The sequence below is a fragment of the Colletes latitarsis genome, chromosome 9, assembly GCF_051014445.1.
Source record: "Colletes latitarsis isolate SP2378_abdomen chromosome 9, iyColLati1, whole genome shotgun sequence".
Lineage (NCBI taxonomy): Eukaryota > Metazoa > Arthropoda > Insecta > Hymenoptera > Colletidae > Colletes > Colletes latitarsis.
In genome coordinates, this window is record NC_135142.1 from 28588783 (window position 1) to 28600831 (window position 12049).

General features: G+C 39.5%; 2 protein-coding genes across 2 annotated transcripts in view; both read left to right on the forward strand.

Annotated features, from left to right (window-relative positions):
- Positions 1-600: 600 nt before the first annotated feature.
- Phm (Peptidylglycine-alpha-hydroxylating monooxygenase) lies at positions 601-4091 on the forward strand. Its single transcript, XM_076772670.1, has 3 exons — positions 601-1095; positions 1249-1467; positions 1556-4091. The coding sequence occupies exons 1-3, from the start codon at positions 970-972 to the stop codon at positions 2225-2227; spliced, it is 1017 nt and encodes a 338-aa protein (XP_076628785.1). The 5' UTR covers positions 601-969; the 3' UTR covers positions 2228-4091.
- A 4234-nt stretch (positions 4092-8325) lies between these two features.
- Positions 8326-12049, forward strand: part of LOC143345488 (uncharacterized) — a 32796-nt gene continuing 29072 nt past the window's right edge. Inside the window, exon 1 of the mRNA XM_076772656.1 lies at positions 8326-8876. The gene's annotated coding sequence lies outside the window, so the exon portion shown is untranslated. The remainder of the gene's footprint in view (positions 8877-12049) is intronic.

Below are 12049 nucleotides of genomic sequence, written 5' to 3' on the forward strand. Positions count from 1 at the left end.
TTTCTGTTACAGTCTCTAAATGCAATTCGGGTACGAGAAATGTGCTATTGGCGCGCAAATCGACGCCATGTTGTTTGATCATCAATTCGAAGGTACGTTGTACAAAGTCTTAATACAATTTAATTTATTATAACAATAAGTGATATACGCATTTATGTGATGTATACATTTATATGTATTTACTGACTATTATTCGTCGTAAACATACTACGTACTTTAATAATAATTAATGAAAAATTAATCGCGATTGCATATTTTCTGGTATTATTTTTTAACGTGACCTTGTTAATGACTTCCACAGCGTCTTCCACTTGACAATAGCATCGTCATCGATTTATTATGACGCCACGAGGTACTTGATCACGTTCTACGGTCGGTGAGTTGCATGATCTTTTTATTCTTTTTATTTCTCCAACCATAAATTCTCGTAATATTATATTCGTTACTTTTCGATCTAACGAAAACTTAGTTTGCGAAAAATTAATGTACATCCTAAATATTGCTTATAATTATGCTCATTATTTATGCATTATAAATCATTAGTTAGACAATATAGATACGTTTTAAATGAGTTACAACGTAACACGATTGCGTAAAAATTATATCTTTCACATAAAATTTTAGTTTGTTCGAAAGAGTACCGCTTTTTTACTAGAAAAATAAATAAATTCAAGGACGATTGAAATCGAATATCGATCGAAGTATCATTCGTTTCTTTTTTAATCGATATACTTAATAAAATTACAACTTTATTTCGTGTAAAATGTACAATCAATGAGTCAATTCATATTATTTTTTCGTTGCATCTTCCTCTTCATGGTACGCTTCAGGTTGTAAGGCTCCTAATACACTAGATGGAGCTACTACGGCCGTAGTGTACATACGTGGGAGTAAATAATATCGATCCGAAACATTTGTCAGACTAATGTGAAATTCCGCGTAGTGCTTGTAAAACTCTGTTGAGATTTAATGAAAAAAATGAGGGGGAAATGCACAATCGTTTCTTACATTTTACTCGCAATTCTATTCGAGTTTACAGAGTGTTACAGTGTAAAAAAGTATTCGTTACTTATGCCAAATGTTAGACCAAACAGGGTAAGTACAGTATAAAATTTATAAAATGATTTACATATGTTTGAAGTGTACACGATACTCTTCAGACAGTGTTTTGGTAAATGCTGTATTATTACTATTATTGTATGTTTACACTTTGTAAATATATAATATTGTAAACATATTTAATTTAAGGAAGAACTGTACTTATGTACACCTGTCAAAGTGGACCCCTCTCAAAATTACTATATAGTAGGTTTTGAACCAAATGCAACAATGGCAACTGCTCATCATATACTTTTGTATGGTTGTGGGAAGCCAGGCAGTTCAAAGGATGTTTGGGATTGTAGCAATATGGAACATCGTACAAACAAAAATGACAAAGCAATGGTTCCTTGTGCAGAAGATGCCCAGGTATAAAAAACAGAAGAAAATGTAGGGTATAATATAATATACTGAAAATATAAATTGTCATTAATTGTTTGATTAATGATTCTTATAGATATTATATGCTTGGGCAAGAGATGCACCAACATTGATTTTGCCAACTGGTGTAGGCTTTAAGGTTGGTGGGGATTCTTCGATTAAGTACTTAGTTTTACAGGTTCATTATGCACACATAGATCAGTTTAAAGATGGTAGAACTGATGATTCTGGTGTATTTCTTCATTACACATTAAGACCTTTAAATAAGCTAGCTGGTATTCTTCTTCTGGGGACTTCAGGTGCTATACCTCCTAGGAGTACAACATATATGGAAACAGCTTGCACAATAAGAGAAAATAAAACTATCTATCCTATTGCATATCGAACCCATACACATTCACTTGGAAAAGTTGTTTCTGGATATTTGATAAAACCAGATTTTACGTGGATAGAATTAGGCAAAAGAGACCCTCTAACTCCTCAAATGTTTTATCCTATACATAATCAAGTCTCGGTTAGACAAAACGATCAAATAGCGGCTCGTTGTACTATGCAAAGTACACGCGATAGTTGGACCTATATAGGTGTGACTAAGGCAGACGAAATGTGCAATTTTTATTTAATGTATTATGTTGAAAACGATGAACCATTATCTATGAAATATTGTTTTACTTTCGGACCTCCTAAATATTATTGGAAGGATGCTGGACTTTTTAACATTCCGGATATAGAGGCATCTAGTTTATAGTAAAATAGTAGTCCCAATTATCTGGTATAAAACCTGGTACATCTGCGAGATTGATGACAATGGAACAGACTAATGCATTTTATCTAGTTAGTGTTGTAAAATGGTACTTGTTTCTTAATGATGTTAGCATTTTAAGTTTATTAGACAATTATGACACTCTTTAAAGTAATTTTACTTTATCAGTTATAATTCGTTCCTTTCATCTGTGTGTACTTACCTGCATTTAAATTATTTATGTTTCGAATACTTAATTAGTTATAAATTTTAAAACATTTTATCCATATTAATAAGTGAGTATTGTATTGTACATAATATTGTCTAATATCAAAAACAGAAAGGGTAATGTAAAGATGTTGGCCTACGAAACGGAAGGTTTAATATTTTTACTACTTTTCTTACGCACAATTGACGATTTTTTTAACACCTTCGGTCAATGTTAGTTTCATTAATTCCTGTAGCTGTTAAAATGTATTTTACATATACTTTAGTATCGTTCCTTTTAATTCAGAATTTTAGAAAGTGGGGCAAATAGTTGTAAATTAAGTACTTAAGTCCATACACGTTTCCATAGTACTTATTTTGTAAATTTGATATACTTCCGTACATCCAGCGACGTTGTTGCGATGCAGACTTAAGAGGATAGTGTCTATCAACAATGACGTAATGTCACAATGAAAGGATTTTGTATACAGGTTGAGACACTTAGAAAAGGCCACTTGAATTATTCATTTTTTAGTGGTGGATAAAGATGCTTCGGACAAATCTTGTTTGGTTTTGGCGTAAAGGACGTGTGAAGGTCAAGTACGATTTTCAAGATCGTTACAAGTTAGTTACGAATGAAAATATTTTATTATAAATTCCGATCTATTCCTAGCGATTATATTTTCTATCGTGATTGATCTTTATTGATCTTGAACCGTAGGTTATTGATAAAATCAATGTATACAGGAACGGATACACATTTACGTTAGGTATTTGTTCGTCTAATTTTTGTATTTAATTCACATATCTGCGTACGATCGTGCTATTGTTTGATACGATACTATGGTATCAACACCTGCTCTGACTTTCACACGTCTAAAAAACCATTTCTTATCGCCAATATAATTTCTAGCACTAACTTTCTCTTCTACCGAGGGGAATTTTATACTATTATCGTGATTCATTTTTCCTTTATGGATTTCGTAATTTGAGTTAAGATAAGCATTTATCTGTTCACTGAATATTGCTCGGGCAAGCGTTTTCCTTGTTTGAAAATGTCATGAATCTATTTCTCTCGCAAACGATTTGAATTTATTCACTTTCGAGGTTGTAGGTTCGCTCGTTTAGTTGTAATTTCTAATTTAATTGCCCTTATTTTATTTATCATCGAAAGTACCACGAATCGTTCGAGTGGCCCGTTTAAAATATCAACTCGTATACATACTGACGCGAATCATTTTAACCAATAATATATTTTTAAACTGGGTGGTGAACTGGAACTGTACATAATAGAATTTGTTTAGAACTAATTGACTGAAAGTAAAACATTTCCACGGTGTCCTACGATCGAACTATACATCTAAATACGATTAACCCTTTGATTACGAAGGGCACACGTATACGCCTATACATTGTATCCCGTTTATTGCATTTACTTTTGTAATAAATTACTTCGATCGTGTTTACGAAGAAAAACCCAATAAAAAATCGTTTTCTTTGCGTCTAGTTTCGTACGCTGTGATTGCTTTTAGTTTCAAGCACGCCGGAGTCAAAGGGTTAATATAAATTATTTTCGAAAATATACAGAAGATGCGCAGATTTGTTTCTATAAACTTAATAGTATTATAAGGATATATCAATAAACAATGCATATATTGAAGAATGTGGTTTGTTCGATCCCAGCTGTAATTTTGTTTTAGTAGTTTGCATCGTATATTTTCCCAATCGTATCGTTTTCTGATTTGGAATAAATTCCATAAAGATCGGGCAGCACCGATCGAGATTGTTGCGAATTAACTGACCTGGTGAAAGGAGGTTCGGCAGATCGAGTCTTTGGACAGATCTGCTCGGTCAGGATCGATTGTCCCGAGGGGGATTCGCGAACGAATTAATTAATTGTCGTCAAATCGTTACCAAAGCCCGGTACGAACGAACAGTAATTACACGGCCATGTAATACGACGATTCCGGGCGGGAAAGGAACAGGAAAAATGTCACGTTTAGTCGACGATACGCGTCGTATACTAGCGATTCGGTAAATACGTAAAAATGTTTTGCAAGGTTTATCGCCTCGTAAAATGAGTCCTCGTCAAAAGTGTGTCGACCAGCTCCGTACGTACGTTTTTGGAAAACAAATGAACGGAGAAAGTGCAGCCAGTATGTAGAAGAATCTATGTAACGAAGGTGCGGTCGAGCACATTAAAACCTATCGATGCTTCTTCGAAAGAACCAGCTTACGTTTCTTTCTACGTTTCGTGTTCGCGCTTGTCGTTTATTTCGCGCAATAATTTCACGGTAATGAGCTAAAAGGGACCACGAAAGGGCCTCGATAATTTTTTCATTGCTTTCTTTCAACGATGATTGTTTCACTTGATAAGATATATCAGACATTACCAATAAAAATGCAATTCAAATTCAATTTTTTTGAAAGCATTCAAAGAATTGTTTCTCGTTTTAAAGTTTCAAGATTAGATAAGACCAGATAGGACTCTTGAATTTTAAAACGGAGTTTAGTTTTTGACGACACGTTTTTTCTATTTTATTTAATTCTAAATATTAAAATTCATTTATGATTTTGCGGCACACTGGTGAAACGAACGATTTCAAACTATCATTTATCATAGCAGAAACCTTGCGAGCCTAATGCATTAACTTGTTCAATTCCGATTCGATTGCCTATTTTCTCTTGGTCGCTACGCGAATCTTTGATCTTGATCCTTCTTCGCGAACGATCACGATCGAACAATCGAGTCGCGATTAAGAGGGAAATCGTCTTCGGTACTTCCGGTTCTTTTCTGCTCCCCTCCGTTCGCTGCAAGTCACACGGATCTTTGAGAATGCTCGTTAAGAGAATATTTTAGATTTCCTATGGGTTAATTGGCGCCGATTCTCGAGTTACCACCTGCAAAATTGGAAACCGGTTTCTCTCATTACGTCGTCCCTGTACGCGTCTTCTCTTTGAGAACGATTCGGTGTCAATGTTCACGGGACTCCGCTATTATCTCGCTATGGAAAACAAATTATTCCTTTTGTAGCGGCGCATACGCAACCCAGGTGACCGTTCCTTTTCTCCTCGATACTTGTCGCTCGACCTTCCATCCTATTTTTCTTCTTTGACCAGTAAAGTTTTTTATTTATACATATTTCGAGTATAGTATATTACTTATGATTCGTTTATAGTGCCTTTAATCGACTCCGTGCAACGAATGAGGTTCTATTGTACAAACAAATAACAAGTAGAGAAAGAATTGAAATAACTATGATCTTTTGAAGTTTTTTTTTCGTACGAAAAGCGTATGGACGTAATAGACCCAATTTCTTAGCGCGCCGTTATGCTGGAAAGTTCGTCAATTTCTTGGTTGGACAAGTACGGAGAAGAAAGTAGAAAAAATAAGTTAACGTTGGCGATACGCGGCAAGATTATTCGAGAGTTTTTGCGAAACGCTAGCTCGTTGATCATAGAATAACGGTACTGGCCGAAATTAAACGACTATAATAACAATACATCATAAATAACGAGGAAAGTCGGTATTAACTGTAGCGTAAAATCTTCGTTTCATGCAGGGCGAGGCCAACCGACCGTGTACAGCATTGTCTCGTTATAAGTCGTTTTCCGTCACTCGTTATAAGTCCTCTCGCTATCCCTTCCACCTTCTATTAACATCGGAGTACCGTATAAAATAACATTTACATTTAATTGTACGAATTGTAGACACCGGTGGGGGATTAAATCGGAACAAGTGTCGCCTATTCAAAGCGAACTTCTTTTCCAAAGTGTGATATCTGACTCTCGAGCAAGTAACTTATAACGAGATAAAAATCAATTTCAATATGCGGGAGATTTGCAAGAGAGTTTCATTAAAATCGAGGAAGGGTACGGTTACAAAGGATCCCCCGTTTCTCTCGTTAACGGGGAATGGATATTCCTGATTTCAGTAATATTCAATCCTTCCCCGGAAGTCGCAATCGCGGTCTCTTGTGCGACCATCCTCGGCATACGTCGCGTTAGCGTAGCGTACGTGTTCGTCGTTCGATAATGCGTCAATGAAAACGGCACGTCACGCGCACAGAGAAGTATCATCGTTGGTAAAAGCATGTCTCGTCGTTAGGAAAGCGACTGGAGCACATGCAGCCCGATTGACTGAAACGCTCTGCAGGCAACTTCGAAAGTAAGGCCTCGATCACGTTTTGTCCGATGTCAGCTTGCCGCGCGGGGCACCGGAGTAGTCGCGGCCCCCGGAGCTTCCTTTCCTCCTTTTTTCTCTTTCTTGCTCATCGAGCCCCGCTTTTCTGACGCGCCAAATCGCGAACCGCGATCGCTCCAACCATTATTCCCTCGATCTTACGCAACCCGTAAGCCCCATCGATCGACAAACAATCTGGCCCGCAGGTTCCTTCATCGAAATTTTTCGGCAAGGTTAAAAAATTTCAAATCGTTCTAAAAAAAACTATTTTTGGTTGCAGGAGTCAAGTACAATCGAAATCCTAACCATTTTCGAGAACAAAATTCCTAAAAATTAAAATTTGTCAATTTTTTTCAATGAAAAATAGTAACGATCGTAAATAAGAAAGTTGTTACTGTATCCACGCGTGCCTTGTACGTTCCCAAAGTTTCAGAACATTTTGAATATCCAAGATGGCGATCGTCCCCCGTAGGTTGCAAATTGTATCCTCGCCAGGATCTAATAGAATTCGAACGTGATTGGTTAGATTTCGATGCAGTTCGCGACGCGGTTGATCCCATCGCTATCCCCCGAAGACTCGCGGATACGTCTCGCGAACTTTTCTGGAAAATTGATGGGTTTCCGTTACGCTTTCCGTGGGTTTCGTTCGGATTTTCGGCGAGGAGGAAGAAAATAAAACGCGCGGGAATAAATTTTGGATACGCCAGGGAAGGAATATCGATCGGTGGCGAGAAGGGATCGAGGGATCGCGCGGCACCGCGGCCCCGGAAACGTGCATGTTTTGCCCCGTCGTTCGAGAAACGGAGATGGAATAAAATGCAAACGTTATCGAGAGCCGAGCGTTTAACCGCGTGTTTATTCTCGCGAGGATTCTTCGAAGATGTGCCACATTGACAAATACGCGCGTCCGAGGCGACGCAATGTAGCCTCGTTCGCCGTTAATGGACAAGATATGTTTTCGGATCTAAACTCAGTCCGCGCTACGCTCTCGCGAAATATCGATCCCATCCGATCCCGCGTTCCAACGCGATCCTCGACATCGACGAAGAAATTCATCGCGATCCGATCATTTTCTTAACTTTTTATTTCCATAACTCTAGCGACGAAACAAACTTCTATTTAGGGTTCACTCTTTTGTCTATTCCCTAGAAACATATGCATATAGCAACTCCCATAAACAATATTCGTTACTTAGAAAAATCCCACTTCTTCGCAAACAAACTCCATCCCTTTTGCACGTAAATTAACATTTAACAAATCTCCTACACTAATGATGTAGTAACTGGTATAAAGAATATTCGTTACTTAGAAAAATCCCACTTCTTCGCAAACAAACTTCAACCCTTTTGCACGTAAATTAACATTTAACAAATCTCCTACACTAATGATGTAGTAACTGGTATAAAGAATATTCGTTACTTAGAAAAATCCCACTTCTTTGCAAACAAACTCCAACCCTTTTGCACGTAAATTAACATTTAACAAATCTCCTACACTAATGATGTAGTAACTGGTATAAAGAATATTCGTTACTTAGAAAAATCCCACTTCTTCGCAAACAAACTCCAACCCTTTTGCACGTAAATTAACATTTAACAAATCTCCTACACTAATGATATGGTAACTGGTACAAAGAATATTCGTTGCTTAGAGAAATGCCATTTTGGTTCGTTTTGTCCGCGTTTCGGAGGTTTTTGCGCGATGCGCCAAGGGATGCACCTACGGGGTGGATGCAGCGGATCCACGGCGGTCCTCGCTTCGCGGAGAGCGGCAAATCGTAGCCGGGAGGGTGATGGAAAGGAGAAAGAGACACGTGGGACAAGAGAGAAGTCGCGATTGGTTAAGCCGGTTGGAAAAGCCCGCCTGGCTGCTCGACCGGCCGGCACTTCGCTCAGTTCTCCACTGTGCTCCGAGCGAACCGGAGCTTTCGCCAACCAGCTTCCCACACCGCGAGTCCTTCGATTGCTCCATCACGCCTCGATCGATCGATCGGATCTATCCGTCGCGTCAGAGAAGTCGCGGCGCTCTCGGTGCCCCGCGAGATCGCGACGAGGAAAGTTTCACGGGAATTCACCCTCGCTGCCCTTCTCGGCCCCAGTTGCCGGCGGTTCGAGGGCAAGACGAACCCGGGGAGACAATAGAAGAGGAAACTATGCTCGTGGACGGAAACGCGTCGCTGCTCACGGTTTAGGACGCGTCGATAAAGCTAACGTCGCTCGAGGGACAGGGATCCGTTGACCAGGAAAAGGATTCCACACGATCACGGTGAGTCTTCAAGTTTTCCGCTTTTATTTTTACGATACAAGAGAGCCCCGAAGCTCCAAGTTTCCGATTAATATCGCCGGCCGTCCGATCAGGCGGTGACCCAGTTGTTGATCTTGATTTTCTCGAAATTATCGGGGAATAAAGTTTCGCGATATCGATAGGGAGATTGTCCCATCTGCGCCTCGGCTTCCAATTAATACGGAGGAGTTTCGAAGCTTCGAGATTCGACCATCCAATGGTCGTCGATTTTCTAAAAGTTACCGCAATAAGGACCAGACGAGTCGGAAATGTTTCGAAAACAAAAGGGGACCAATGATCGCTAGAAATCGAACATCTTTACACCCAGCGATTGTTTCTGCGCGATAAATTGGCGGCAAAATAGAGAGAATAGTTTTTTTCTCGATCGTCTACTGGCTCCGGTGACCCTGTATCGTCGAGCGTCCGCGATGCTTCGGGTGAAAGTCATAAAACAAAAGGAAGGACTTTCGTTTGTATTTGATGCGTCGAAAGCATTAATCGCACGAGCGATTCGCGCGTAAAAAATTTTATATAGAGCAGCCGACGAACCGACGGGGAAGAAAATATCGAGAAAAATGAATTCCGGCGAGCCGAGTTTCGTGGTTTTTTTTTTTTATTCGAGACTCGAAAGATAGCCATCGTGCAAAGGACACGCGTACGAACGTTTAACGGATTTACGCTGCTCGGTTGACGATCCCCCGCTGCTTCGCGAATTTTAAATCTTTTGGTTAACCATGGAACGTTCGAATAGGCGAAATTCCGGAAATAATTGCGCGTGGGATCGACTTAAAACAATGCCGCGTTTTGGCGCGAGCGTGCGTTTAAATGCATCAAAATATCAATATTATTTTGACACCCGATGTATTATAGAAACTGGGACAAGCTGTATTGCTTTTACAAGCAAAGTTGCAACAAATCGAAAAGTATTGAGTCCCGCGACGGGGACTATTCTCCGACGGTCCAGGTACTCCTTTTTTGACGCATCGGTGCATATTGCACTCGTTAATGGAACCGTAATTACGTCTAATTTAGAACGAATCAGTTCGAAACAAGACGTAATGGGTTTTACTAATAAGAAAGTCCGAATAAATGAATTAAAAATTGTGAACTGGAAAAAGGCTCGAAAACTAAACGTATTCGCGGCTTTTTGTTTCAATCAGTGCCACGAAAGTTGCAATTAAAACCGGTTGCGCGTGTATAACTGCTACGTAACTTGAAAATGAAATGAAAAATGTAAAACGCCGTGTAATTAAATGTTTGAACATTAATGGTAAGTGAAATGTTCGAATAAAGCAACTTCCTAACGCAAAAACGAACAAATCTTGATTTTGCGCGCGGAACAATCGGTAATTAATGGTTCCGTTTAAGAAAAATCGACTTTGTATCGATTCGTTGTATCTTCGTTTTGAAATGTGTCTCAGCGCGTTCCAGTTTCTAGCCTTGTATTTTGCACGATCGAAAATGAGTTCACGCTAATGTGTTCCATTAAACAAGAACTCCGAGTGCCACGGAGGATCATTCGGGAACTCGAGCTAAAGGTTACTTACGATACGTCAGGCGGATCGTGTGTGGTTTATGCCAGTGTGTCACCGTTCACGATTGGTAAACGATTTAACGCGCGTTTCGTCGTTAATCTCGATGTTCCACTCGCGTTTGCACGGATAGTTACGACTGGCTTACGTTCCGCGCACGACCCCGTGATCCCTGCTCTTTTTTTACCAACTTAAAACCGACACGTCGTTAGTTTCGGATCCGTTCTACGCGCGGTACGAACGATTTACTCTCGTTCGCGAATTTATGGCAGCCATTCGACACCAGAAACAAAGGTAATAGAGTGGAAAAGCGAGAAAGAAGCGTAGTTAATTGGAGTTGGTGGAGAGTTTCGAAAATCGTACGACTCTATTTCACGCATAGCTCCTTGTATCCGAACCCTCGACTCTGTTCGGATACAAGAATATTCAGATAATTTGCATCCACATCCTATTCGGTAACGAATTGCACGAAAATAAGTATTGGAAATCGTAGGTTAATCTTTAAAGCGACTATTATTACATGCTCCACTTTTCATCAGATCAACTTGTTTTAAGATTTTTTAGAATGCACTCGGTTCTTTAAATAGCGTTCCCAAAATCGTGCCTCGAGTGAAAGTAGCGAATTTGTGAATGAGAATAATATAAAATACGGTTAAGAAGTACAGGATATCAATGTTTTCGATTTAAATCATCAGAATTTATTTATTCTTTAAAACTGAGAAGACCTCGAGAATGGTTTTCCAATAGACGAATATCCGTTCCCCATCTACCAGAACTTGTACTTTTATTTCTTAAAAATTCCATCGAAGCTAGAATTTTTACTTTCAAGATCTGTTGTTTGTCGTATCCCGGAAGTTCGAACGCGAGGACTTTTATTATAAAAGTTCCGGTTTCCACAGAGCTCGGGGAAAGTCTCATAACAGTTTCGAACTCTGTTGTAAATACATTGTTTTTGCAAAAACGTTGTCGGTTTGTTGGGAACATGTGTAATCGAAAGGGTTAAACTCGTTTCGCCACGGAGTTCTCCAAAGATGGCTGACGCGTGGTTGGAAGTTTTAGCAACGCGTCGCGTTAGGAATGCAGAATGGAGTGGCCTGTCGCGGAATTCTAGTTATCGGGCATTCAGATCGAAAGGCCTTGCGCAGCGTTTCACGATTTGCGGTTCCGTTCCCTCGTGCATCTTTAATCGGCTCGGTTTTGCGGCCCTATTGATTTCTCGCGTTAACGCGATCTCGAATTCAGAACGCGAAATCGCCCCCTTGATTGGCATTAATCGCACCGACGCGTGCACTCGTTGCTGGTTCTGGTTGCCAGAGGAAATTCGCATAAGCAAACGTACCACTGTTTCCACCGATTCGTTGTTGCCACGCGAAAATGCTTTCCAGTGCAATTTGGCACGAGCACAATGAGTCGTTTGCTTCACCACCGATAGAAAATCGCGAAAAATGCTTCCTCCCTAATTCCACTAACCAAATTTCTTCTTTAAAATCATTTGTCTTAAATATCGGGAATTTTCATCGTTCTTTTTCTTGGGTAATTAACTTTGGTATTTAATTGAGAGGGTAGATTCCGGTCCAGAAGAATCGATTACGTGGAAATAAAATTGAAATTAAAGGGAGGTTG

Excerpts from the sequence above, each read along its gene's own strand:
- Phm (XM_076772670.1), top strand. The coding sequence starts at position 970 with ATGAAAAAAATGAGGGGGAAATGCACAATCGTTTCTTACATTTTACTC. Across the intron at positions 1,096-1,248 it reads CAAATGTTAGACCAAACAGG|GAAGAACTGTACTTATGTAC; the intron begins GTAAGTACAGTA and ends ATTTAATTTAAG. Across the intron at positions 1,468-1,555 it reads CTTGTGCAGAAGATGCCCAG|ATATTATATGCTTGGGCAAG; the intron begins GTATAAAAAACA and ends TGATTCTTATAG.